At 37.1% G+C, this 24,063-nt stretch overlaps 1 protein-coding gene across 14 annotated transcripts in view; it reads left to right on the top strand.

Annotated features, from left to right (window-relative positions):
* The window catches only part of PCGF3 (polycomb group ring finger 3), a gene marked incomplete at its 5' end in the record, with an annotated part of 64,629 nt that extends 40,976 nt beyond the window's left edge, over positions 1-23,653 (top strand). For 12 of the 14 annotated variants that reach the window (XM_082075721.1, XM_082075730.1, XM_082075719.1 and 9 more), the window contains 8 exons: positions 1,341-1,458; positions 8,374-8,470; positions 11,072-11,127; positions 12,094-12,204; positions 12,672-12,760; positions 13,865-14,002; positions 16,050-16,130; positions 18,171-23,653. In XM_082075721.1, the coding sequence (XP_081931847.1) occupies positions 1,350-1,458; positions 8,374-8,470; positions 11,072-11,127; positions 12,094-12,204; positions 12,672-12,760; positions 13,865-14,002; positions 16,050-16,130; positions 18,171-18,218 (729 nt within the window). In that variant the 3' untranslated portion in view covers positions 18,219-23,653. Of the gene's footprint in view, positions 1-1,325; positions 1,459-8,373; positions 8,471-11,071; positions 11,128-12,093; positions 12,205-12,671; positions 12,761-13,864; positions 14,003-16,049; positions 16,131-18,170 lie in introns of those variants that run through there. The other 2 variants (XM_082075717.1, XM_082075722.1) reach the window with 2 other exon arrangements.
* Between the last annotated feature and the right edge of the window lie 410 nt (positions 23,654-24,063).

Genomic DNA, 24,063 nt, shown 5'->3' with positions numbered 1-24,063 from the left:
GGAGGACCATGTGAAATTGCTGGTATAGTTCAAATTAGTGTGAGAGTTTGCCTTTTGATAGCTCTTTTGGTTTAGTGCTACTTTATTAAACATAGAAAAAGAATATGACAAATTAAATTAATGATGATACAACCTTGAACAGACTGCCCAGGGAAGTTGCAGAGTCTCCTTCTCTGGAGACATTCAAAACCATCCTGGATGCCTTTCTGTGTAACCTCATCTAGGTGTTCCTGCTCCAGCGGGGGGATTGGACTAGGTGATCTCTCGAGGTCCCTTCCATTCCCTAGCATTCTGTGATTCTGTGAACCTTCTTAGGATATGTCTATGTGAAATTTAGTGAACACATGTCACCATTCAAATTCTGAAATGTATTGCAAACTAAGGTAGATGAAAATTAGTATTTTTGAGTCAGGGACTTCAATGGAAATCAGTGTAATTTGGTGACTTCTGCAGTGTGGGAACCACATGTAATAGGTTCTAAACAAATTTAACCTGCTCTGTTAATTACCTTGAATGCTGTCAACTTATGTAACAGTAGAATTTTCTTTCCAGTATATCTTGAAAAATAGTAACTGTATATAAAAGGTAACAGTTAGTTTATTAAGGCATGTGCTATTTTCTCGTGTTTTCTCTAAAAAACAATGAGGTTGCTGCAAAAAAAAACTGTTTCATGTTTCATTTATAATTTCTGATTTTTCTTCCTCTTTAAGGGTGGTTATGCCATCCCTTGCTCTTGAGGAAAAATTTCTAGTTCACATTTCTAGTTCACATACAGCAAACTGCATTTCTGCCAATGAGGCTATTTTAGTTTGTAATGTGCTCTTTAATTACCTTGAGTTTAAACGAGGTGGGATTTCAGAAGCTGTATTTTTAGCTCCATTATTGAGGCACAGCTTAAAAATTATGCTTTAACCATACTACCACAAGGCAAACACTAAAAACTGTGGTTAAATGTACTATGCCAAATCAGACTTAGTTATGATTAAAATGCTTTTAATTCTCAAATTTGTTTGAGGATTTTCTTTCTCCAAGTTTTTTTAATTTCTCCTCATTACTAGACCAAATGTGATAACTTAGATCACTAGACTAGCAGTGTTTCACCTTAAATCCAAGTCCCTTTGTTGAAGGAACTTAATAATACCATGTTCACATTGCTTTATGTCACATACTTTAAAAGTTAGTGATATCATTGTGTGTGCATGCACGCACCTATACATTATATGAGAGCATAAAGCAGTATAAAGATATCTTTAGGGTTAATTCTTGTTGATCACTTATTCCTGAATGACTTTTACCTGATCACTGCAGCTGTGTTAATTTATGGTATGTCTTTTCTGCAGACACCAAAGATGCTAACGAGAAAGATTAAACTTTGGGACATTAATGCCCATATAACCTGTCGTCTGTGCAATGGATACCTGATTGATGCTACTACTGTAACAGAATGCTTACATACTTGTAAGTAGAAGTATAATTAAGATAAATTGTTGTGTGGTTTTGTTTGTTTGTTTTAATTTGATGTGCAACATGTTTTAATGGTTTTTACTTGAAATTTAAAACCTGTGCATCAGCTCAAATAGTGCGTGCTTTACTAGACACTGCTTTTTTTAACAGATGATCTGCTTTTTCAACAAAGCAAATGAAGAGAACATTAAAGCTGTACTGCATGTACTTGAAGCCATATACAATTAGTGGTAGTGTATGCTTTCAAGAATGCAGTCCGTCGTCTTGCTGAAGAAATGTGGAATGCCTAGTTCTCTCTTCTGTTGACATAGCATTTGTTCTCCAGCTGGAACCTTCCAAATGCATCTTGCTTTCCTGTTCCTCTGCAGAAAGCAGCCATAGTTTATTGATAGAGAATATATATATTGTCTTGTACCCAAGAAATAAACATTTGCACCAAAATATAGTGATGAGGGAGTTGGTTGTTGTTCAGTTACTTTGTCAATTTCTAGTTTCACATCAGTGAACTGTACCCTAGTATCTTGCAAAACCTTAAGCTTTAAGAAAACTGAAGGTTTAAGTGCGTCTTTGTTGTTGATGTTGTGGGATATAGAAGTGCTAGGCTTTGCAATATTCTGATGGAAACCTGGCATATTAGCACAGTTCCAACTACAGATCTAGAAAAGTTCTTTCTGAGGAGAAGCAACCTTGTAGTCCAAAGTGGTAACTCCAAAACTCTTTGTCATGAATCTTTCCTGATCCTCAGTTTCCTTTGCCAAGGTAGGTATCAGCTGGGGAATTAATCATCAGGCCAAACATTAGTGATATTAAATATCCAGACCTTAGTGACATTAAATATCATCTGTAGCAGACACATTAATGACTTTACACATTACATTAGAGGGTTTTACAAAATGTACATTTCCTAGCTGTGTCTTCAGAATCCCTGCCATTTACTGATGTGTCATTGTCACCCAGGAGCTTCCATTTGTCCAGTTTTGCCTGTCCAGAGAATATAATTTGTTTTGTTTACATATGCCTGCATTAATCTATTAAATAGTATTTGTCATGCAACTTCAAACATGTCATGTTTTAAAATGCTTCTGTTATAAAGCTACTATGTTGTTTCAATAGCTTAATGACCCATAGTCCTAAGCTTTAATTGGTGACAGTGGTTTCATCTCCACAAAATGAAAGTTTCAGCAGACTAATTCTTCACCTAAAATTTCTTGCAAAGGGGAAATACAATGCTCGTGATTTGTCAGAGATTGTTTTCCATCATATTTCATTTAGAAGTTCTGCTCATCAGCTTTAATGAGTTTTTTGTTGCCTAAAATTCTTTACTGCTGCTATTAACCAGATTTTGTACAAACCAAGTATTATTATATAATAAGTTAACATGTCTGATGTGGAGTTAGACAGTAATTTTTTGTTGTTCTTCAAAAAACAACCAACTAACCCAAAAGCCCACAACAAAACAAACAAAAAAGCAACCAAACAAACCCACAAAACCTGCTGAACTCACATCACATCATCTACACCATTTCTTACATTTGCTTATCGTGGAAATGTTTAGATTAATCCCCAGCGATACAGTGCTTGCGTCAAAAGCCAGGGAATGCTCCTTGCTAGCATTTTTTCTTTCTTTCTTTCTTTCTTTTTTTTTCTTTTTTTTTTCTTTTTTTTTTCTTTTTTTTTTTCTTTTTTTTTTTTTTTTTTTTTGTTGTGGTTTGCCCTGTCCTTGTTTTGGCAGCTTGTATTTTCAGAATACTCCTTGAGTTTGTATCCTGTAGAATTAGAGTTTTCTAAGAAGAGGGACAGAGGCCTCTCTTTATTAAGATCTTTATACACATTGGCATCTTTTGTGTTGTGTATGTTAATACTAATAATCTATGTTCCTGGTAAAGCATCATTGTAAAAACTATCCTGAAAGTTCCCTGTCAGTTGAGATAGTGAATTCTGTGCTGAATTACACTACCTTGAAATTTTATTTCTGTTTCAACTCAGAACATCACAATTTTCTTATCTTAAATTTTTCTCCAATTTCCTGTACTTCAGACATTCAGAGACTCTTCACTTCAGTAGTAAAGGTAGTTCTTTGGTCCTTTAGTGAGAGTCATATGGAGGACCAGGGCCAGTCCTTTGAAGGGACAGGGCCTACTTCTTTTGTAAAACAGAATTCAGGGGAAAACAAGCTTCTTGATCCCTTTACTACTTATTTCTCTGCTATATCGTTAGTTTCTTGATGGCAAGCAGTCCTATAAGCCAGTAGTTAAAAGCTTCATTAGTAGTAACTCTTTGTTAAATCTTTCCTAGCTTACACCTGTTTGTTGATTAGAATTCCAGCGTAGAAGATGTATCCAGGTCTTGTTAAACTTTTACATTTCTAATTTGAGTTTCATTAGTGTTTACATATGAAAGCTGTCCTTGTACGTTATGAAAGGGAAAGCCTCATATGTTATGAAAGCTATTGTTTTGTGGATTCATAGGGGTAATGGAAGACCAACTGTATTTCTTGAACTGGATAGAGAAATTTAAGAAGTTAAGAGGAATATAACTGTTTGGGGGAAAAAAGGTAAAGATTAACCTTGCCTTTTTCTAATGACAGTTCCCTGATACGTTTAAATGTACTATAAAAGTAACCAGAAAATATACAGCTCAGTTCACCCTACAAACAGTACCAAAATATCTGGGTAAATGGAAATCGGAGACTTTGAAAATCCCAGGTGCAGGAAAAAGTCTAAAAATACTATTGTTTCAGACCTTAGAATGGTTCGCATATTGGCTGTACTATACTCCTACGACTTCCAGTTTGACAAGAGTTTGTGAATCCCAGCTTGACCCTGTGAAAAAAAGTGACAATCTAGAACACTGCAGCACCATCCATAAACTGTCTATTTGCATTTGTTTTGATGCTATGCTTAGACTAGTAAACCTGCCGGAACCTGAGCCAACTTGTGACGAGTTCAGTTTAGGAGGAGTTCATGTATAGCTAGTCCAAACTGGAAGATGTAGTGAAATTGGAGCCTGTTTTAGAAGGTATCATAGAATAGTTTGGGTTCAAAGGGACCTTCAAAGGTCACCTAGACCAACTGCACTGCAAGGAAGCAGGGACATCTTCAACTAATCAGGTTGCTCGGAGTCCCATCCAGGCTGGCCATAGATGCTTTCAGGAATGGGGTATCTACCACCTCTTTGGGCAACCTGTTCCAGTGTTTCACCACCTTCATTGTAAAAAAAAAAAAAAAAAAATTGCTCATATCTAGCCTGAATCTTCCCTCCTTTAGTTTAAAACCATTACCCCATGTTGTGTCCCTGTAGGCTGTACTAAAAAGTCTGTGTCCCTGTCTTATAAGCCCATTTTTATGTAACAAAAGGATGCAATAAGGTCTACCTGCAACCTTCTCTTTGCCAGGCTGAACAACCCCAACTCTCCCAGCCTGCCCTCATAGGAGAGGCATTCCATCCCTCTGATCTTTTTTAATGGCCCTCCTCTGAACCCTCTCCAACAGGTCTTTCCCATACTGAGGGCTCCAGAGGTGGACAGAGTACTGCAGGTGAGGCCTCACCAGAGCAGAGCAGAGGGGCAGAATCACCTCCGTCGACCTGCTGGCCACACTTATTTTGATGCAGCCTAAGATATGTTTTGCCTTCTGGGTTGCAAGCACACATTGTTGGCTCTTTTGTCCACCAGTGCCCCCGAGTCCCTCTCTGTGGGACTGCTCTAAATCGCTTCATCCCCCAGCTCATATTGATACTGGGCGTTGCACTTTTTTTTGTTGAACCTTGTGAGGTTTCCATGGGCCCACACCTTGAGCTTGTCCAGGTCCCTTCGGGCAATACCACTTCTTTCAAGCGTATCCACTACACTACTCATCTTGGTGTCACCTGCAGACTTGCTTAGAGTGCACTCAATCCTGCTATGTCACTGATTGTGATATCAAATATTACTGGTCCTAATACAGACACTCAAGGGACACCACTCATTCCTAGTGTCCACTTGGACACTGAGCCATTGACTGTAACTGTTTGGATGCAGCCATCCAGCCAATTCCTCATCCATCTTACAATCCATCCATCAAACTCATCTCTCTCCAATTTATTTGGAATATACTTCTGTGAACATGTTTAGAGAGATCTGTTAGGTTACATGGTAAACATAAATGCATACCCACAAAGGAGCACAAAGATGCAATGGCAGGGGAGATGGGATAACTGATCATTTCTGTGGCCCTCCTCTGGGCCATCTCCAACAAGTCCTTATCTTTTCTGTACTGAGAGCTCCAGACGTGGACACAGTACTGCAGGTGAGGCCTGAGCAGAGCAGAGGGGCAGAATCACCTCTCTTGACTTTCTTGCTCCTTTTGATGCAGCCCAAGATGTACTTGGCCTTCTGGGGTGCAAGAACACATTGTTGGCTCATGTCCAGTCTTTCATCCGCCAGTACCTCCAAGCCCTTCTCCACAAGGCTGCTCTAAATCCCTTCATCCCCCAGCCTGTATTGATACTGGTGGTTGCTTTGACCCAGGTGCAGGACTTTGCATTTTTCCTTGTTGAACCTCATGAGTTTGCATGGGCCCACATCTTGAGCTTGTCCAGGTCGCTCCGTGTGGCATCCTGTCCCTCAGGTGCATCAACTGCACCAATCACCTTGTTGTCACCCACAAATTTGCTGAGGATGCACTAAATCCCCCTGTCTATGTCATTGATGAAGATATGAAATAGCACTGATTCCAGTACAGACCCCTGGGGGACACTACTTGTCACAGGTGTCCATCTGGCCATTGATCTGCTGAGCTCTGCTCTCTGGATTCCTAATCTCTCATCCAGTCAATTCCTTATACACTGAACAGTCCACCCAACAAATCCCTATCTCTCCAGTTTTGAGAGGAGGATGTTGTGGGGCACCATGTCAAAGGCCTTATAGAAGACCAGATAGATGACATCTGTAGCTCTTCCCTTGTCACTGATGTAGTCATTCTATCATAGAAGGCCATTTGGTTGCTCAGGCAGGACTTGCCCTTGGTGAAGCCATGCTGGCTGTGACAAATCACCTCCCTGTCCTCCATGTGGCTTACCATAGCTTCTAGAAGTACCTGTTCCATGATCTTCCAGGCACAGAGGTGAGGCTGGCAGGCTGATTGTTCCAGGGAACCTCCCTTTCTACCCTTTTTAAAAATAGTTGCCATGTTTCCCTTTTTCTGCTTCCCAGGGACTTCTCCTGACTGCCATGACTTTTCAAATATCATGGACAGTGGCTTTACAAGTACCTCAGAAAATTCCCTTAGGACTTGTGTCTCGTCAGCTCCCACAGACGTATGTATGTTCAGGTTCCTCAGGTGGTCACAAACCTGATCTTCTCTTTGCTCTCCTAATCTCTGCCTTGATGGTCCAGCCACTTGAGGGGTGTGGGAAGAGGGCTTGACAGTGAAGACTGGGGCAAAGAAGTTGCTGAGTATCTCAGCCTTCTCCTCATCCATTGTTACCAGTTTGCCAGTCTTGCTCTTTGAGGGGTTATGTTCTCTTTGACCTGCCTTTTCTGGCTGACATACCTAAAGAAGCTATTCTTGTTATTCTTTGTGTCCCTTGCCATGTTCAGCTCCAGCTGTACCTTGGCCTTCCTGACTCCATCCCTTTGCAACTAGACAGGGTCCCTGTAGTTGCTTTTCCCAGGATACCTGTCCCTGCTTCCACTGTCAAGTTCTGCTTTCATTGACTTGGTAAGACGAGGCTTTGGCTTAACTTTTGTAAACGTATCTACTGCTCTGGCATTCCGCTGGAGCAGACTGCTGTGCAACATCTGTGCTTAGTGTGCAAAGCTATGAAGTTTGGTCCAACCATAACCTCTACAAGCAAGAGTACTGTCATCTCAAGTGTGTAAATACAATGCAGAATGAAAACTTATTATGCTTATTTGCTGCTGCTTATTTTGGGGGGTATTAATGTGTGTTTGTTTAATTGTACTATCGTCTTGTCTCAGAGGTAGATGGCACTGTAGTTACAGAATTTTTCATTTTATGTGATAAGAATGATCATGCTAATATCAGGACTACATGAACTTCTGCTTTTTAAGAAAAAGCTATTTTCCCCCCTTCTCTTTCTTTTTTCTTTTTTTTTTTTTCCTGCATTTTTGAGTTGTAGCTTCAAGTGAGTAAGGATATCATGGAGTAGTGTATATTATGAGTACTTCTTTCTGGGAGTGAGGGGGAATTGTAAATAGTATACTTTGAATGAAATATGGGTGATTATGTGTATGCATGTGGAAACAGCTCCAAAAGCATGTAGCTTTATAATGAGTGACTGCTTTAGCAAATTTTACTAGGACATTTTACAAATACTGAAGGTCTCTGTCCATCTAAATTTTTTACTGGTGGAAGTTTACCTGTAGTGTACTCTCTGAAAGTTAGAGTTAAAATAGCACCTGGATATCCACTTTTTGAAAATTTTCTGTTCTTTTAAGAAGTATCCAATTTTGGAATATTCTTGTTTTTGTGTTGGGTTCACTGCCACCATGCACTTTAATTCTGTATGTGGCCATGGTTAAAGAAAATAGGCTTAGTATCTTAATGGCACACAGTTCCTGTAATATCATCTGTGCAAGCTGAATGGTGCAAGCAGCATGGAGCTGATTTGCTAGAAATTGCTGTTCTAGTAAATTCTGGAGTGAGACTGTGTGTTGAGGGCTATATTATGAAGACTTGGCTAGGTACAGATGCCTTAATTCTAGTGCATCACTTCCCTGTATCAAGAACATTAATGAAATATGCTAGAAACTGTATTCTGCATGATCAGACATCATGTTTACATGAGGTAAAGATGAACTTTGTGTGAATTTCAGTAAGGCACCTTTCTGTGACTGTATAAAAACTTATTTTTTCTTTCATTATGCTTCTTTTGTTTCTTTTTAATTATCAATGTCCGTGTTACCAGTCTGTAGAAGCTGCCTAGTGAAATATTTGGAGGAAAACAACACCTGTCCAACCTGTAGAATTGTTATACATCAGAGCCACCCACTACAGTATATTGGGTAAGTATGACAGTAAAAGTGCAACTAGCTTCACCCTCGACTGTTTCAGCCTCTTTTAATACAGCACGGCTTTTTCCTAAATTTTCTTACTTGTTTTTCAACATGTTAAACATTTAAAAGGAAGGTTGAAGGTGATTGAGGAGATATGGGATCAAACTTTGCTATGAATTTGCAACTCCTTGACACCTGTTAGCTTCTTGCACACTTAAAAGCAAGCAAAGCATGCACTTTACTGTTTAATTTGTGTGAATTTAGTCATTCCTCATTTCGTATGCTTGGGTCGTAAAAGTCAAATAAATGAAACATTTGTAGAAATTGTACTTCTACAAAATCCTCAAAATAATTAGTCATAGTTTAATGGTGCTTTTCAGTGTCTGACAGAGTAATGAGAGAAATAATTGTCAGCTTTATTGTTCAGTTAATCTTTCAAAGGCCTGTTTGGTTCATAGGAACAGGAAACAATATGGCAGCAAAAATATTAGACCAGTGCCTTTGATCTCTAGAATGGAATAATCTTGTCCTTTGTTCTATTTTGATCTCCACACAGAATGCTCTCACTTTCTGACCTACCATGCATGTGGTATTGTTCATGGGTTTCTTTTTTTTTTTTTTTTACTAAGGGTTTTTTGTTTGCTTGTTTTTTTTCAAAGGAGACATTCATTTTTTTCAGTGCTTTCCTTTCATTTTACTGAACTGTAGTAACTTCTGCAGATGAAAATCCATTGTGACAGTGTGTTTGCCCTAGCAAAGTGCAAGTGCAAAAGTGTTTCGCCTACCTTATGAAGAGTTTGCTTTCATTTGTGGCAGTTTTCAAATGCATTTCTCAGTTCTAGAACAACTTCTGAAGCAATACTTATAGAAAATGAGTCTGATTTCACTTTACAGAAAACTGCAGATGTTCCATACATACTTACATTGCTCAAGCCGATCCTGATTGAGGAGCCTGAAACCAATTATGCCATCTCTGCATTTGAAGAATAATAATGTACACTGATAAAGCATTGTATATACAATTATAATACCCTATATGAGTGTACGCTTTGAAGGGACAAGTAGATGCCAATAGGCAAGCATGAATAAATGACACTTAAGACAGTACGTTTGTCTTCTGCAAAAGGAATACACCAGTGCCCTAGTTCAGAAGCTTATTTTCTGTGCTAAAAGGGGCCAGGAAACAGCACCAAATTGAGAACTGAGCTAGAAAGGAATTTACTACTTGTTGTTGGTTATTGAATACACTACAAAGGAAGTATTTTGCCTGAGCTAGTTATAAAATACTGCCCTTTTGAGACTGAAACAGCCTTTGCCCAGTCTACTTTTGGATATACATATACTTTTAATGAAGAATTGACAGTCAAGAATTTTACAATATGTCTTAGAATGTATATGTGCAGTGCTATTCATCCCCCTCTACCTGGGAAATAGGTAAACCAAATGTGTCTCCTATTTCACATTTCTGAATGCTGTTAAATTCTTACCTCTGATCTAATAGTGGTGGCTGATTTACTGCTCATGTTGAAATATTTTTGGAGATGTTTCTACACTCCATATGTGACGCTTGAAAATCCCGGCCTGTGCAAATGGCATTGCTACTGGTTCAAAAGACATGAATTTAGAATTAATGATATTTTGATTCTTCTTCTAGTACCACTTTAAAGACTGTGGTGGTTGATGGTAAATCTCTTGATTTGTCACCATTTCTGTGCTTGTTCACTCATCTCCAAGTGCTCATGTCAGGTGATAAGGGGCCTGAGATTACTCTTGTAAGCCTCTTCTCATGTTTAAGTCAGATTCAGGATTTGGCATTGCAGGCTGTGTTGGGTTAATGACCTTGTTGCAGCCAAGACAGACATTTGAAATGTTTCTAATTTTATTTATCAATTGGATTTTTTTTTATTTAGATTTTTTTTTTCTTTCAGAGAGTGACTTATTTCTGACTAAAACAGAATTTTGTCTAGATAAGCTGGAAATTAAAGTTTAGAATCTTAACTGGTTCTGCTGCTCCAGTTCCAGTGGGATTAAAGGCTTCTGAGCTACACAATGTTGTTCACAGTTAAAACGTTGGCTTTTAAGAGTAAAGTAAAATTTTTGTTCTTGTGGTCTTTTTCTGTAAGCTGTTTTGTTGCATTTTTGGAAGACCTAGTAAAGACAACTAAGTAATCTGCAAATGTGAGAGATGAGTCTGTAGGGGTAATAAATGGACTACACTTGATTCTTTTGCAATAAAAATGAGTTTACCCCAAAGCTGTCAAAGAATTTTGAGATTATTTATGACATAACTTCCCTTGATGCAGGATGCTATGTTCCATGGGGCATCATCCTCCAGATGTTTGAGACTATTCTTTCCCTAACTTTGATTAGGTTTCTGTCTTAGACTATGCTTTTTCATAATTAGTTTCATTTTACTGTCCTGTCTTGTTTGATATAAATAATAATTTGAGAATTGAAATTCTTCTTAAGTGAATTTAGAGATTTTACATTAGTTTAGTACTGGAACTTTTTTAAGAGAAACGTTTTGAATCAAGATGGTTGACTTGAACTTTTGAGAGATAGATAGATATATATATATATATATTTTTTTTTTTTTTTTCCCCTTACTAGTCATGACAGAACAATGCAAGATATTGTTTACAAACTTGTGCCAGGCCTTCAAGAAGGTATGTTGTGGTATGACCTTTTTTAGAGGTCATTTTGCACATATTTCTTTTGCAACTTAAAAAGAAAAATGTAGTTTCAGGCCATGAAAATGCAGTAGTGGGGAGAACTGAGGAAAAATACAATGGAAAATATATTCCTTCATTTGTGTCATTTTTAGTTTAATTTCATACCTGTAGTAGCTGAAAGTGTGAGTGAGGGTTGTAGGAGGAAAGATGAGGTATTTCTTCAAAAATTAGTATTATGTAAAGTGGAATAGAAGTTCGGCTTTTGAATGCTGGCACAATGTAACTCTCATTTGTTCTTGTTAAACTGTGTACTTAAACCAGCTTTCTAGAATTCTCAGAAGTAGAATGTAATACAGAACAGCTTTTAGTTTCAGTGAAGTTTCTGCTACTGTGTGAGTCCTTTCTTAGCATGTGACTTTAAATTTGTGTTTTAATAATAATCTTTGAGACTGGATCTGTTCAAGTAAAGTAGTACCTTACAGTAGCTGCTCAGTAATTTTCTGTCTTAATGTATGTTACAACTTTCATTTAAATAGAGTATTTTAATCCATTTAAGCTGAAAACCCGGAACATTCACAAGCATTCCCAAGATTAAATAGATTATTTTAAAATTATTTCTAGCAGATTGAAAACCAGAACAATAAAAAATCAAAACTAGTTATTTGACTGAAATAGGGGGTGGGAGGTGGGGGGGAAGATTCAAAATAATGGATAGTATTTTAAATACTGTCTCATTCTAATAGGAATGCTATAATAGTAGGTATACACATGACTTTGCAGTATTCTAACTCTGAAAACGAGGCATGACTTGATGCAATAGCAAAGACATAAGGGTAGCAAATACTGACAAAATGACTGTTGGTAAGCCTGTTTCACTTAAGAGGGAAGGGATTTGGAATAACTTCATAAACATTGCATTAAAACTTTATTACAGTTATTAATATTTACAATTTTAAACAGCGGAAATGAAAAAGCAAAGAGAGTTTTATCACAAACTGGGCATGGAAGTTCCAGGGGACATCAAAGGGGAGACATGTTCTACAAAACAGCACCTAGATTCCCACAGAAACGGTAAATGGTCCTTTATTTATTCTGTCTTGGGTGGGTGAGGGCCAGTAAATTGATGAACAGGCCTGTGAGTGCTATGTGCCTAGTTGGTTTATTACAGTCACTATTGTTTTGTAACACTGCACAGTACAGTAGGTGTAGGATTGTTGCTTCGTCTCGTATTTGTGCATAGACTCTTTTTAGCTGGTCGTAGCATATTACTCTTGGCAAAGGAGATCTCTACAGTAGTGCCTACATGGGGACTCTGAAATTCTGGGCTGCTACTAGTTGGCCTGAAGATTTTGCTCTATATGTTATGCCTCTCTTTCATGTGTGGGCTGTTGGCAGCTGGGGTTGCCTAAGAAGAAGAGTGCAACTTGGGAGTAGCAAAGTTAATTCTATATTGTAGTCCTGAACTGTGCTGTTTTAATCACATTAGCATTACAAGCTGCTGCTGAGTGTTATCCCATATATCTGCTTTCTTATCTAAGGTGAAACTAAAGCAGATGAAAATTCAAACAAAGAAACTTCTGAGGAAAAACAGGAAGAAGATAATGACTACCATCGAAGTGATGAACAGGTGAGCTCATTGGGCATGTTTTAGTTTTATCTTAGCTTTAGTGTATTGGTAAGCTAAAAGAGAAGAAAAGTAAGTGTTTCAAGCTATGTTTTCTGTCTTCTGATACGAACAAGGTGCAGTGTTGCTCAATACTTTTGTGCAAGCATGAGTTTCATGTTTGGTTTTTGGCACGAATGGAGCATATGTTAAAGGCATCTGCATTAAGATTTAGTAGTTCTGACTTGTTTGTTTATGAGTTTCCAAAATTTGCATTCAAAACAAATTTATTTGGCCCCCCCTTCTGAAGGAGTATATCCCAGTGTTATTGTGATATATTGAGCTGAATGTGTTTCAATAATTATGAATAAAACCTTTTGCACTTTTATTAACTTACTATTTATTTTGTTTTAAACCTCTAATACTAAGACAAGACCATAAAAATAGTATGAAAGCCAGGAAGTTCACCACTAAGTTTTAGACACTAATCATGTTTGAAAGTGAAATCTTCTTTTGGGACAAATAAGCAATTTCTTTTATGTTTTCCTCTTATGTGTGTCCAGAGTAAATTAAATTTGGTTTAGTTTTCTTTTCAATTATAATGTAAGGGTACTTTCAAAGTGATTGTACCTAGTACTAGATCCTCTTAGCGCATAAAGTAAATAATTACAAAAAGTGTAGTCTAAACAATGAATAGCTGCATGAGAAAAGTAAGAACTGAAGCACAGAAATTAGAGAAGAGGCGTTTTGGGTGGTAATCTTTAAGTTACGTTAGAAGCAATCATTAAAAGTTGGCAATGATATTCTTACAGTTTATCTTACTCTAGCTTTTGACTTAGGGTCACCTTGAGCTATTGGCAGCCTATGAATTTGAACTAGGGCATGCTTGTTCCAACATCAAAAATTATTTTGTGAACTTTGTTGTCTAGATCTGTTTTGGTTGCAGTAGTGCTTATCATTAAACTGACAAGATGTTAGACCAAGTTTTAATAGGATTACAGGCATTTCAGTTTAAGAAATACTAGTACTCTACTTTTCCACTTTTTTTAATTAATAAAAACTGCATGTGGATACATAATGAGGACTGCAGAAAATTGTTCCAACCAACCCTGTTTGCTTTTCATGAAGGTAAGCATCTGCTTGGAGTGCAATAGCAGCAAATTGCGGGGATTGAAGCGAAAATGGATTCGCTGCTCAGCACAAGCGACAGTCTTGCATCTAAAGAAGTTCATTGCCAAAAAACTTAACCTTTCTTCTTTTAATGAGGTAATATTGTAATTTTTTAAAATTACTTTGAAGATATGAAAGCCTTACAAAAAAGTGTTGGATTGTTCCTTTGCAAAGGAATGTCTTTTAGTCTGATATTCTCAGAAAATAGAAGCATGCACCGTGTTGTGAATTATATGTTACATAGTCATTTTGTTTTCTTTACTTGGGTCTATCCAGGACTTGCCACTTAGTTTGCACTGCATCTTTTCATGTCCATATATAAATAGTTGAGCTAAAAGGCTTTGTTACGTGCTTCCACATATGTTGAAATAGACTCTGGTAAGGTGCTTTGTTTCACAACTTGTAGTCAAGTATACCACACCCTTTCACATATTTCACATGTAGTGCAGGGAGCACTTTAATACTACTGAAGCCTAGCTTAAGAGAAAGCATATTTTGTTTCTTTTTTTGCTCTCAGTGAAGCTTAACCCGAAGTTGCTACCTACCACAAGCAGAGTGTTATCAGATACATACACTTCCCTTCCTTTGTAGGGAATACTTGGAATCATGGGAAGAATTTGTAATGAAAGGTACAGAAAGAAAGGTGGTTGTTTGCACTTCTTAGTTCAGATTTGAAGTTACCCATGGCAAACATATGAATACAGTGTATGTTTACCACTTTACTGGGTCTTGGTCATAGCCTCTAGACATCTCAGTTGACTCTCAGCTTGACATCTCCCACCCCCATATTAATGTCACTGGTTCACTGACTTTCTTTAAGATTTTTATTCAAATGAAATAATCTGCTTTCCAGTCCCATGAGTCAACACATCTTTCTGCTCAAACTTTACAACAGCCAATTTGTATCTGTGTCACTCTTCCTTCCTAGCTTCTGTACACTTCAACACTCTGTCTTCTGGTTGGAGTATGTCCCCAAACTCTGCTAGTCTTTGTGAAACAAAACTGTATCTCCAGTCTTGTCCTCAGCCCACTGGGAAGTGTTTGACTCCTTCTACCATCACTGTTCAAAAGAGGGGTTTTTGAGTGTGTTTATGTGTTTAAGCCCTTCATTCCACCGTGCCAGTCTGTGACTTAACAACCTGCTTGGCTTTTACTGAAGGAACAAACTTTCAGGAGTGTACTGTTTATTCCTTTGCTATCCCTTCCTTGGCTTTTACTGAAGGAACAAACTTTCAGGAGTACTATTTATTCCTTTGCTATCCCTTCCAATCTTCTTAAAGAGTACATAAATTGTATTGTAATCAGTGTACCAGTACCAAGTAAGTGGTGCATAGCAGAAGGATTTAAGCTTGTGGGCACTTAGCTGATTGCTATAGATTACTGCAGGTTTGAGTTATTGCCGGTTAGATAAACGATGTAAGTAGTCTGCATGTACATTCAGACCTTTCTGGGTTGTGTGATAAGTCATCTTTAATATAAGCCACCATGGTAGCACTTACTGTTTCATGCATGTTCACTGTTTTAGTTCATGTTCAGCTATTGTAGATCAGCTCTTAGTAGTCATATGATCCTCATGTATTTATGGTTAAACCTCACTGTTTCTAATATCTAGATCTTTAAATACTGAGACAGAAAAATAAAACTAGCTGTTGAATATCTGAAAAAAAAAATCCATAAATACAGTATTTAAGGGAGGTGGCAGACAGGGTTTTTTTGAAAAAAAGTATCCTTGTACCAGCCACTTGGCTGACATTAGGTAAAAAAAATTCATAGTATATTAAATAACAGCCATCTTTGAGATTTGTGAATTCTCTCCCCTTCATTATTTTATTGGACATTTTTAAAAACATCTAAAGCATTCAGGAAAGTGCATTAGTACAGCTTGGGAAGCTAAATCAAACATTTAAGTCCAATTCATGCCGTATTTCCTAGGTAGGCACAGGCATGGTCTTTCAGCACTTCATGTTGAGAAAATAGATTTGCTTTTCTTTCCTGGTACTTTTTTTGTGTGCAGAGCAACTACAACATGAATGGTTCCAGTGTCTTCAGAGGAAAACGATCTTGTAAAACATTTGTAATATTATCTGAAATATGTTTCATGTACTGTGTCCCAATGATTTAACTGTTGCCTTTGTTTTGTCAGCTGGACATATTATGCAATGAAGAGATTCTTGGCAAGGACCACACGCTCAAGTTTGTAGTCGTTACTAGATGGAGATTTAAGGTATGATACAGCGGTTCCAAGTAAACCATGAAGTGGCAAAATAAAATGTTTATAAATAGGCATAATTTGGAACTATACTGCAGTAACTGCAAACTCAATAGAAAGACACTCTAATAAATATCTAATACAGCATCCCTGAATGCCAAGTATTAATTTGTTTCCAAGAAAATGAGAAGAGGACACTGCACTGATTGTCAAATTGTTTTCAAGTCTGGCAAAGAAGTGGAAGCCAAAAGAAATTATCTCCCTTATGAGGAAAGGCTGAGGGAGGTGGGTCTCTTTAGCCTGCAGAAGAGAAAACTGAGGGGTGACCTCATTAATGTTTATAAATATGTAAAGGGTGAGTGTCACGAGGATGGAGCCAGGCTTTTCTCAGTGACAACCAATGATAAGACAAGGGGCAATGGGTACAAACTGGAACACAGGAGGTTCCAATCAAATATGAGAAGAAACTTCTTCACAGTGAGGGTGACAGAACACTGGAACAGGCTGCCCAGGGAGGTTGTGGAGCCTCCTTCTCTGGAGACATTCAAAACCTGCCTGGACACGTTCCTGTGTAACCTCACCTAGGTGTTCCTGTTCTGACAGGGGCATTGGACTAGACGATCTATTGAGGTCCCTTCCAATCCCTAACATTCTGTGATTATTTTTAGCTACTTCAAGTAAAACTGCCTTTAATTGACATAGGTAAGGAAATAGATTGTGATGCAGAAAAGGCAGACATTTTCAACACAGTTCTCTTCTGTAACTCAAGAAGGCTGTTTTCTAAAGGAGGGGCAGTAATTGCAATGCATGTCTGCCTTAATTAAGGAAACTTCTAGCAGCATTTAGTAGGCATAAGCAAGGCTGATATTTGAGTATGTCTTTGACTTGCTTATTGTGGTTTATTTAAACAACTTCCTGGAAACCGAATAGTAAACAGTAGGGCATTCATTCTGAGTATTAGTTATTACATTAATAAAGGTAGCTCAAGTTAAGTGGGTGTAAGAATGAATTGCAAAATTGAACACTTCAGAGGCACATCACACCTAGAGAGTCAGCGTATATGTATTTGGGGATATTTGAACTAGGAGTTAGTATTCATAATGGACAAGGAACACAGTCTAAGCTTACAATGTACACTGAGGTAGAACCACTTGCTGGCTTTTGATGCGTATCTAGAAGAGGTGCACAGGGGAGTAGGGCTGCATTTTTCTGTCTATATGTAGAAAAATAATTGACTTGCATAAGAGTCACAGGATAGAAGTCAAAGGTCAGTCTTTGAAATGCAGAGAGGTCACAAGTGGACTCTTACTGGAATCAGTTTCATGTGATGTTCCTGAATGACCTGGAAAGGGATTTCATTAGTGCAGTAAGAGCGCACTGACAACATTGTGGTTATTTAGGATAGTGAAGACTGATGACAAAGGATTAAAGCAAGCCTTTACAGTTCTGAGTGACCGATGTTTAGTGAGCACCTTAAGTTCCATGTAGGTAAACATAAAAGGATACAAAGCAAATGTTAGGGATTTGGTGTGAAGGACGGATGGCTGAAAGAAAACCAAACAAGAGCATCAAATTGATGTGCATCTCTAGAAGTCTACTGTTCATCTGTATCATGGAAATCTATGAAATTGTAAGTCACACAGAAAATGGAACTGCTAACTGCCTTCTCAAGTGAAAGAGGTAGGGGATATAAAATGAAACTGAGAGGTGGGAGGTCCAAAACAAACAAGAGGAGACACAGAACACCTTGGTGCAGGAAATTGTGGATATGAGAAGTTTACCTGTTTGTAATTTCTCTCTTACTAGGGATGGGTTTTCCAGGGTAAACAGATCTGGTAAAACTCATCAGCTCCCGAGACAAAATGGAAAGGATTTTTCATCTGTTGTTTGAGCTCCACAGATGAAATTACATCGTTTCTTTGTCTTGGTGGAATTTTGACATGTCAGATAGCTACCCTGATAGTTACTTTAAGCTTTAGTTTATGAAATAAAAGTGTTGTTTACTGAACAGGTTAGTTCTGGTTTTGTTTCTTATCTGGTGTTTTTGTGTTGCAGAAAGCACCTCTACTGCTACATTACAGACCCAAAATGGACTTGCTGTAAGACAACTTTATTGTCCTTCTGGACAGAGTTTTTTGCAGAGACTATCATCTGGCACCTTCTTAGTGCATCACTAATCACATGACACAAACCAGCTGAATAATTTCGGAAGACCGTAGTGCTTTCATAGCGGACTGTCCTTCTGAAAATTTCTTCTAGGGATGTGTTACCTAGATTTTTGGACATAAAATATTTATACTTTTTTTGTATGGAAGAAAGAAGTCGCAACTCAACAAGCACTAAGTTTACAGATACTGAAAACACTTCACAGTTCCATGTAGCTCAGCCTGATTTCTCTCTTACAGTTACACAGAAATAAGTTAGAATGTTGTGAGGTGATTTTAAAATGTTGCTTTTGACACCAAGTTGCATTTAGCTACTTTTCACAATCTGAATCTTTAAAAAATATATTTTTGCTAAGTGTTGTTGTCTTATATAGTATGCCTGATTGCATTGTTTTTTTTTTCATATTATTCTATAGGGCATTGAACATACATAATGATATAGTGACTGGTAATAATTTATTATGCTGCATTGAAAATTTCTGAAAATCTGGGAAGCCAATGAGTTTGTAATTTTTGCCCAGTTATTACTCTTCTTCATTTTGTGTTTCAGTAAAGTTTTGATAGTCACCTATGCACATTGATTTGGTAAGATTAACAGAAATAATTGCAGTCAATTTTAATGTGCCCTGATATTTTGCTCTGGCATAAATTGCACCAAATAATGACAAATACTCAAAGTTCTAGATGTGTGAAATTTTAAGAAAATAAACACTTCTTATGTAGAAATCTTGCAGAAATCATTTTTTAATCTAGAGAGAATTTTCTCTCACTAGCTATTGAAACACTGGCACTTGGGCAATTTTGGGTGTTATTGCACAATTTTCATTTCAGTGATTAAAAATTCCTAAGATCATTATGAGCAGCTTTGTATTTCCTTTACCTGTTTTCTTATGAAACTATAGCATTTTCTGTAGTGCAATTCCTAGCTGTCCTTTGGGGGGGTGAGGGGGAGGCGGGCGGTGGTCAGATGAGATTATTCTAGCACCTTCTGGACTTAAATGATAACTTTACTTGCATCAGTCCTAATGGATGCAAGTTAATATGTATGCATGTATGTGTGTTTACATCTATACACGCACATAACTACATATGTTATAGAATACACCCTCAATAGCACTTAGCAGGGTTCACTGCACTTTTTCTAAGGGTTTTTGAAATCGTTGACTTTTTAAAAACAATAGTTGAAAGTGATTTCTGCAAACTGTATACAATATAGCATATATAGTATGACTGCGAGAGTATTTGTCTAGCACAGGTGTCAAGTCACTGAAGACAAGTTTTGCCATATTATTGGCAGCTGGAAATAGTTAACCTTCTAATTTCTGTAAGAGTTTTACAGTCACCTGAAAATGCTAGTGGCTATTCCTATTATTAAACCCTGTGGTCTTTATATAAATTGTGTTTGGATAAGAAAACAAGTTTTCTTGTAACTGCCCTGCTTCGTCTAGCTGTGTTTCTTCCCCTCTTGTGCTATAAAGTATTACTTGATAACAGGAAGCTGATACTGCAAGAGGTTTATCCAAGCATTTTAAATCCTCTTCCTCTTCTTGGGCTTTCAAAGTACAACATTCCTTAGCACGTGTCCCATAATTTCCTACTTTAAATTCTTCAGTCCTCCTTTCTCAGCTGTGCTGTTTCAGAAGGGATGATACAACTTGTGTTTACCTTTGAAAACAGGGTTCCTCATTTTTAATTGCAGTCATAGACAAGAATGTGAAGGAAATAAAAAAAGTATGCAAGCAGAGAATAAAAGGGAGCCTACTAAAACGTGGAAATGGAAAGAAGGGCCACACAAAAACCAAAAGTGCAGATGCTGCATTTCAATGTTTGGTTTAGGCACAGCTCCACAGCGAGGCCAGGTGGCTGGGTTTGTGGGAGGGGGAGTGTGTGTGCATGCACACAAGCATTGGAATCAACCTTGGCTTTGGTTTTATCTTACTGTTTGTGGACTCAGATACCTGTATTTTCGCTTTTTTTTTTTTTTCCTGTCTTTCAAATTACTTGAACTGGCATAAGAGAACAAATGAGATTATGGATCTACCATTTTTATTATCTTCTCATGAAGCAGTGAATGCAGGTGGTATGGATGTGTACACTGACATACTGGGCCCTTCTGGAGCTGTTAATGTACTTGTTACTGTCCTAGTGTAAATAAGGGACTTGCTCTAGCCACTGAGGCACTGCGAGTATGAACAGGGCTGTTACTGTTCACCTTCTGTGCACCCTGAGTAAACAGACACTGGCTGTACCTGATGTAGACATGAAACTAAAGCTGCCAGACAGCAATCTGATGAACCACCTTGGTCAGGATATATGTGTGTGTATATATATATATATATATATATATATATATATATATATATATATATATATATATATATATATATATATATATATATTTGTGTGTGAGAGAGATCTGTCTACCTCAGAATGTGTGTACTGCAGAAACTTTTTGTATGACTAGATATTGATGCAGTACTGTTAAAGTGCATTAGGATTTTAGTACTTTCCTGTGTACTTGTGCAACTGAGAAGTTAGTTACAAACACACAAATTCAGAAGCCTTTCAAATCTGTCTCTTACTGTAACAAGCTGCAGTACAGAAAATACAAGTTTATAACCATCTTTAGACTCACTTGAATTTGTTATGGTGCTATCCATATATATACATACCTATATGGATACATAAATCCAAGCCAGTATTAATACCTACAACTTTTTTTTCTAATATTTGTGTGTAACTGCTTTTGCAATGTTTAGTCTGATAAAACCTTACCAGTAAAACAAACAAACAGACACACAAAAGACAACACAACAAAAGGAGTCAAATACAAACAAATATAAAACCACCAGTTATTTTTCTGAATCACATGTTGCAAGATCTAGCTACAGAAACTCTTTCCCTCAGGAGGGATGTGACTGGAGTGTCTGGACCGTATTTTTATTTCCTTTAGCCTTACTAAAAGACTACAATGCAATTCAATTAAGGTCAGAGTGAGGTCCTTTGGGTCAGAGCCTTGTTTCACTTCTGTGAAGCTTAAGAGACAGTTAATTTATATCAAGATTATATTGTGTAAAATAAGCCTGATACTGTTCTAAGTTGGACAAAAAGTTGGACTCAGCATAGATATGTTAGTCTTAGTGAGATCATGTTAGTTCATTTTGGCTTTCGTGAAGATGCCATTACCATGAAGTAGTTTTCACAATTGCTTACGCTGGTAAATAATTGCAGTAAAGATGTATCTTGTTGCATTATCCTCAGCAGCAATGAGACTGAATCACCCAGGCTCAGAGTCTCATTAATAGTTTCATTAAAAATAGAGAATTCAGATAGATATATAATATTGAATTTAAATAAGATTTGGGGGTTTAAATTTTATCTTTATAAAATTATTTATTCTATTTTTAGCATTCTGTCTTATTTTACCATCCAAGTATTTTTGGTTTTAGTGGTCCAGCTTTATTTACGGGCATATAAAATGAAATTGTAAGATGTTTTTACAAGCTTCTTCCTTTTACATTGAGTTTGAGTAGCTTTTATTTGTATGTTTTTGTTTTATATGGATAAAGAGCATTACTTATGCTTTTGTGCAATAGATTTGAAACATGCATTAATTAAGCGTATGTTTAAATTGTAAATGTGGCATCTACTTACCATTAAACTTAAAAGGAATGTAGATGGCTTTTCTCACTTCTTTGAATGGGGTTTTATTTGGAGCTATTATTTGGGGGTGTTGTTTTTTGATTTACTCCTTTTTAATCTTAAGAGTGAAGTGTGGGATTTTAATTTGTGTAAGTACAAGAACTATCTGTCAGCAATACTTCAAAATACATGATCTTGCAAGAAACCTTAATGTGAATTGTGGAAGCAATTGTCAAGGCTTGCAGCCTATCTAAAAATGTTTTGTGCCATTGTTATGTCTCATATATTTATGTACCATCAAACCTGGGAATATTTGTATTGGCTGTGCAACAGTATACACAACACCGTTACCTCTGGGGATATGGGACTATAGGAAGTATCAGACTACAACTATGATGGTGCTGGTTTTTTTTCCAATAGGCTATGAGCCTTTGAAAGCTTACCTGGCTCTTATTGTCTTTATAACAACATAGTTAGTCCTGGGAGATTCATTGAGGTTTTTTTTTTTTTCTACTGGATGATAAATATAACCATACAACTAGTGTATTTTATAGCATTGAACTAAATATAATAGGAAAAAGCCAACCTGCTTGTACATCAGCAAGATGAATCTTAATGAGTACTTAAAATGCATTTTGTGCAGAAGGCTTGACTGTACAGAAAAATCTAGTTTCTGTATTTCCTCAGGTAATCAATTCAGTTTGGATCTTTCACTGGAAATGTTCCTGCAACCTTCAGTTAGTCTGTCTAATGTTGTTAACAGGGCAAAAAATTGTCCTGTACAATAGAATCTCTATGTAAGATATAATTAACTGAACTAGGGTCTTGAGATCTGTTATTGAAGTAAAAAGATACAGAGATAACAGCATTAAGGAACATGGAACAATGCTTCGATCTCTGCTTTAATCAAAATTTGCAATCAGTACACTTTCTAGGAACTTGTATTGAACTTGGAACTTGGCAAATGAGCAGTAGTGTCTTACTGTGGAGTTATGATTTATTTATATAAAAGTTAAAGCGCTGGTCCTGGTATTTGATCTATGTTTGATCATCTTTAGGGCTTCTTGGAAATCTTCCAAAGCCTCAATGACCTGCCCAGATCCTAGTGGTAGGGTAGGAGCTAAGTGTCCAATTCTGTGAACAATTACATTGATAACTTTACTGATAAGCTGGATGGTTTATACAAACCAGTAGGGTAATTCATGTGAATGGTTAGGTGTGGCTGAAGGAGGGACCCTGACTCTTGAATACTGATGTTCCAGTTTTGTTTTGTTGTTTTGGTTTGGTTTTTGTTTTTTTTGTTGTTGTTGTTGTTGTTGTTTGGTTTTTTAATTTCTATTTGAAACTCAAAGCATTGGCTTAATAGAATCTTGAATTTAAGTGATTTATCTCAACAAAAGGAGACTTTGTTCTTCTGCAACAAGACTATTTTATGGTTAAGGGACAATAAGCCAATGCAACCACTAAGCCTTTATCCTTTTATGTGGCATAATAAAGATTCTGGAACTGTCACAGTGTAAGACCATATTTTTGGCTTAGCTTCATTTGAAAGTTTACAATTTTTTATGCTTTGTGTTGCTGTGTAATTTTTGTACTATTGGTGGCTAGTTTTGTCTGAATAAGCCTTTTGGGATTATTGCTTAATGTTTTGATTTTATGATAGTGAAGCTTGTATCCAGTGTTTTGCCAATTAATATTATATGCTTGTTAATAAAAGCAGAGTAACTGAAATACTGCCACGCTGGAAGTTATTGTCCCATTTTTCTCCAAGAACATAAGGAACTAGCCATCAAAATATCACAGTGCTGAACAAACACAGTGTGACTGAAACAGTGGTGGTGCGGTATTGCATTGTCATAATCAGCCTTTTAGTCAAAACACAAGCATGGCCCAAAGTATTACTCCACTGCACAGAATGGCACTATGCCTGTGACAAAGTATGTTGCAAGGAACCACAGTTAATAAATTAAATAATTTCAGCTACCAAGAGGAGAAACACAGCTGCCCTGATCTCTTTATATATCTGTGGATGGAAAATTACTTAACCTGGCTTGTATGTGTTACTTTTAATCTTACCCTTAACTGGTGATGTTGATGTGCAGAGGCCAGCTTCAGCATTCTGGAATACAGATGTTCACTTA

The sequence above is a fragment of the Streptopelia decaocto genome (assembly GCF_964273445.1).
Source record: "Streptopelia decaocto genome assembly, chromosome: Z".
Taxonomy (NCBI): domain Eukaryota; kingdom Metazoa; phylum Chordata; class Aves; order Columbiformes; family Columbidae; genus Streptopelia; species Streptopelia decaocto.
This window is presented reverse-complemented; position numbering and strand designations above follow the sequence as displayed.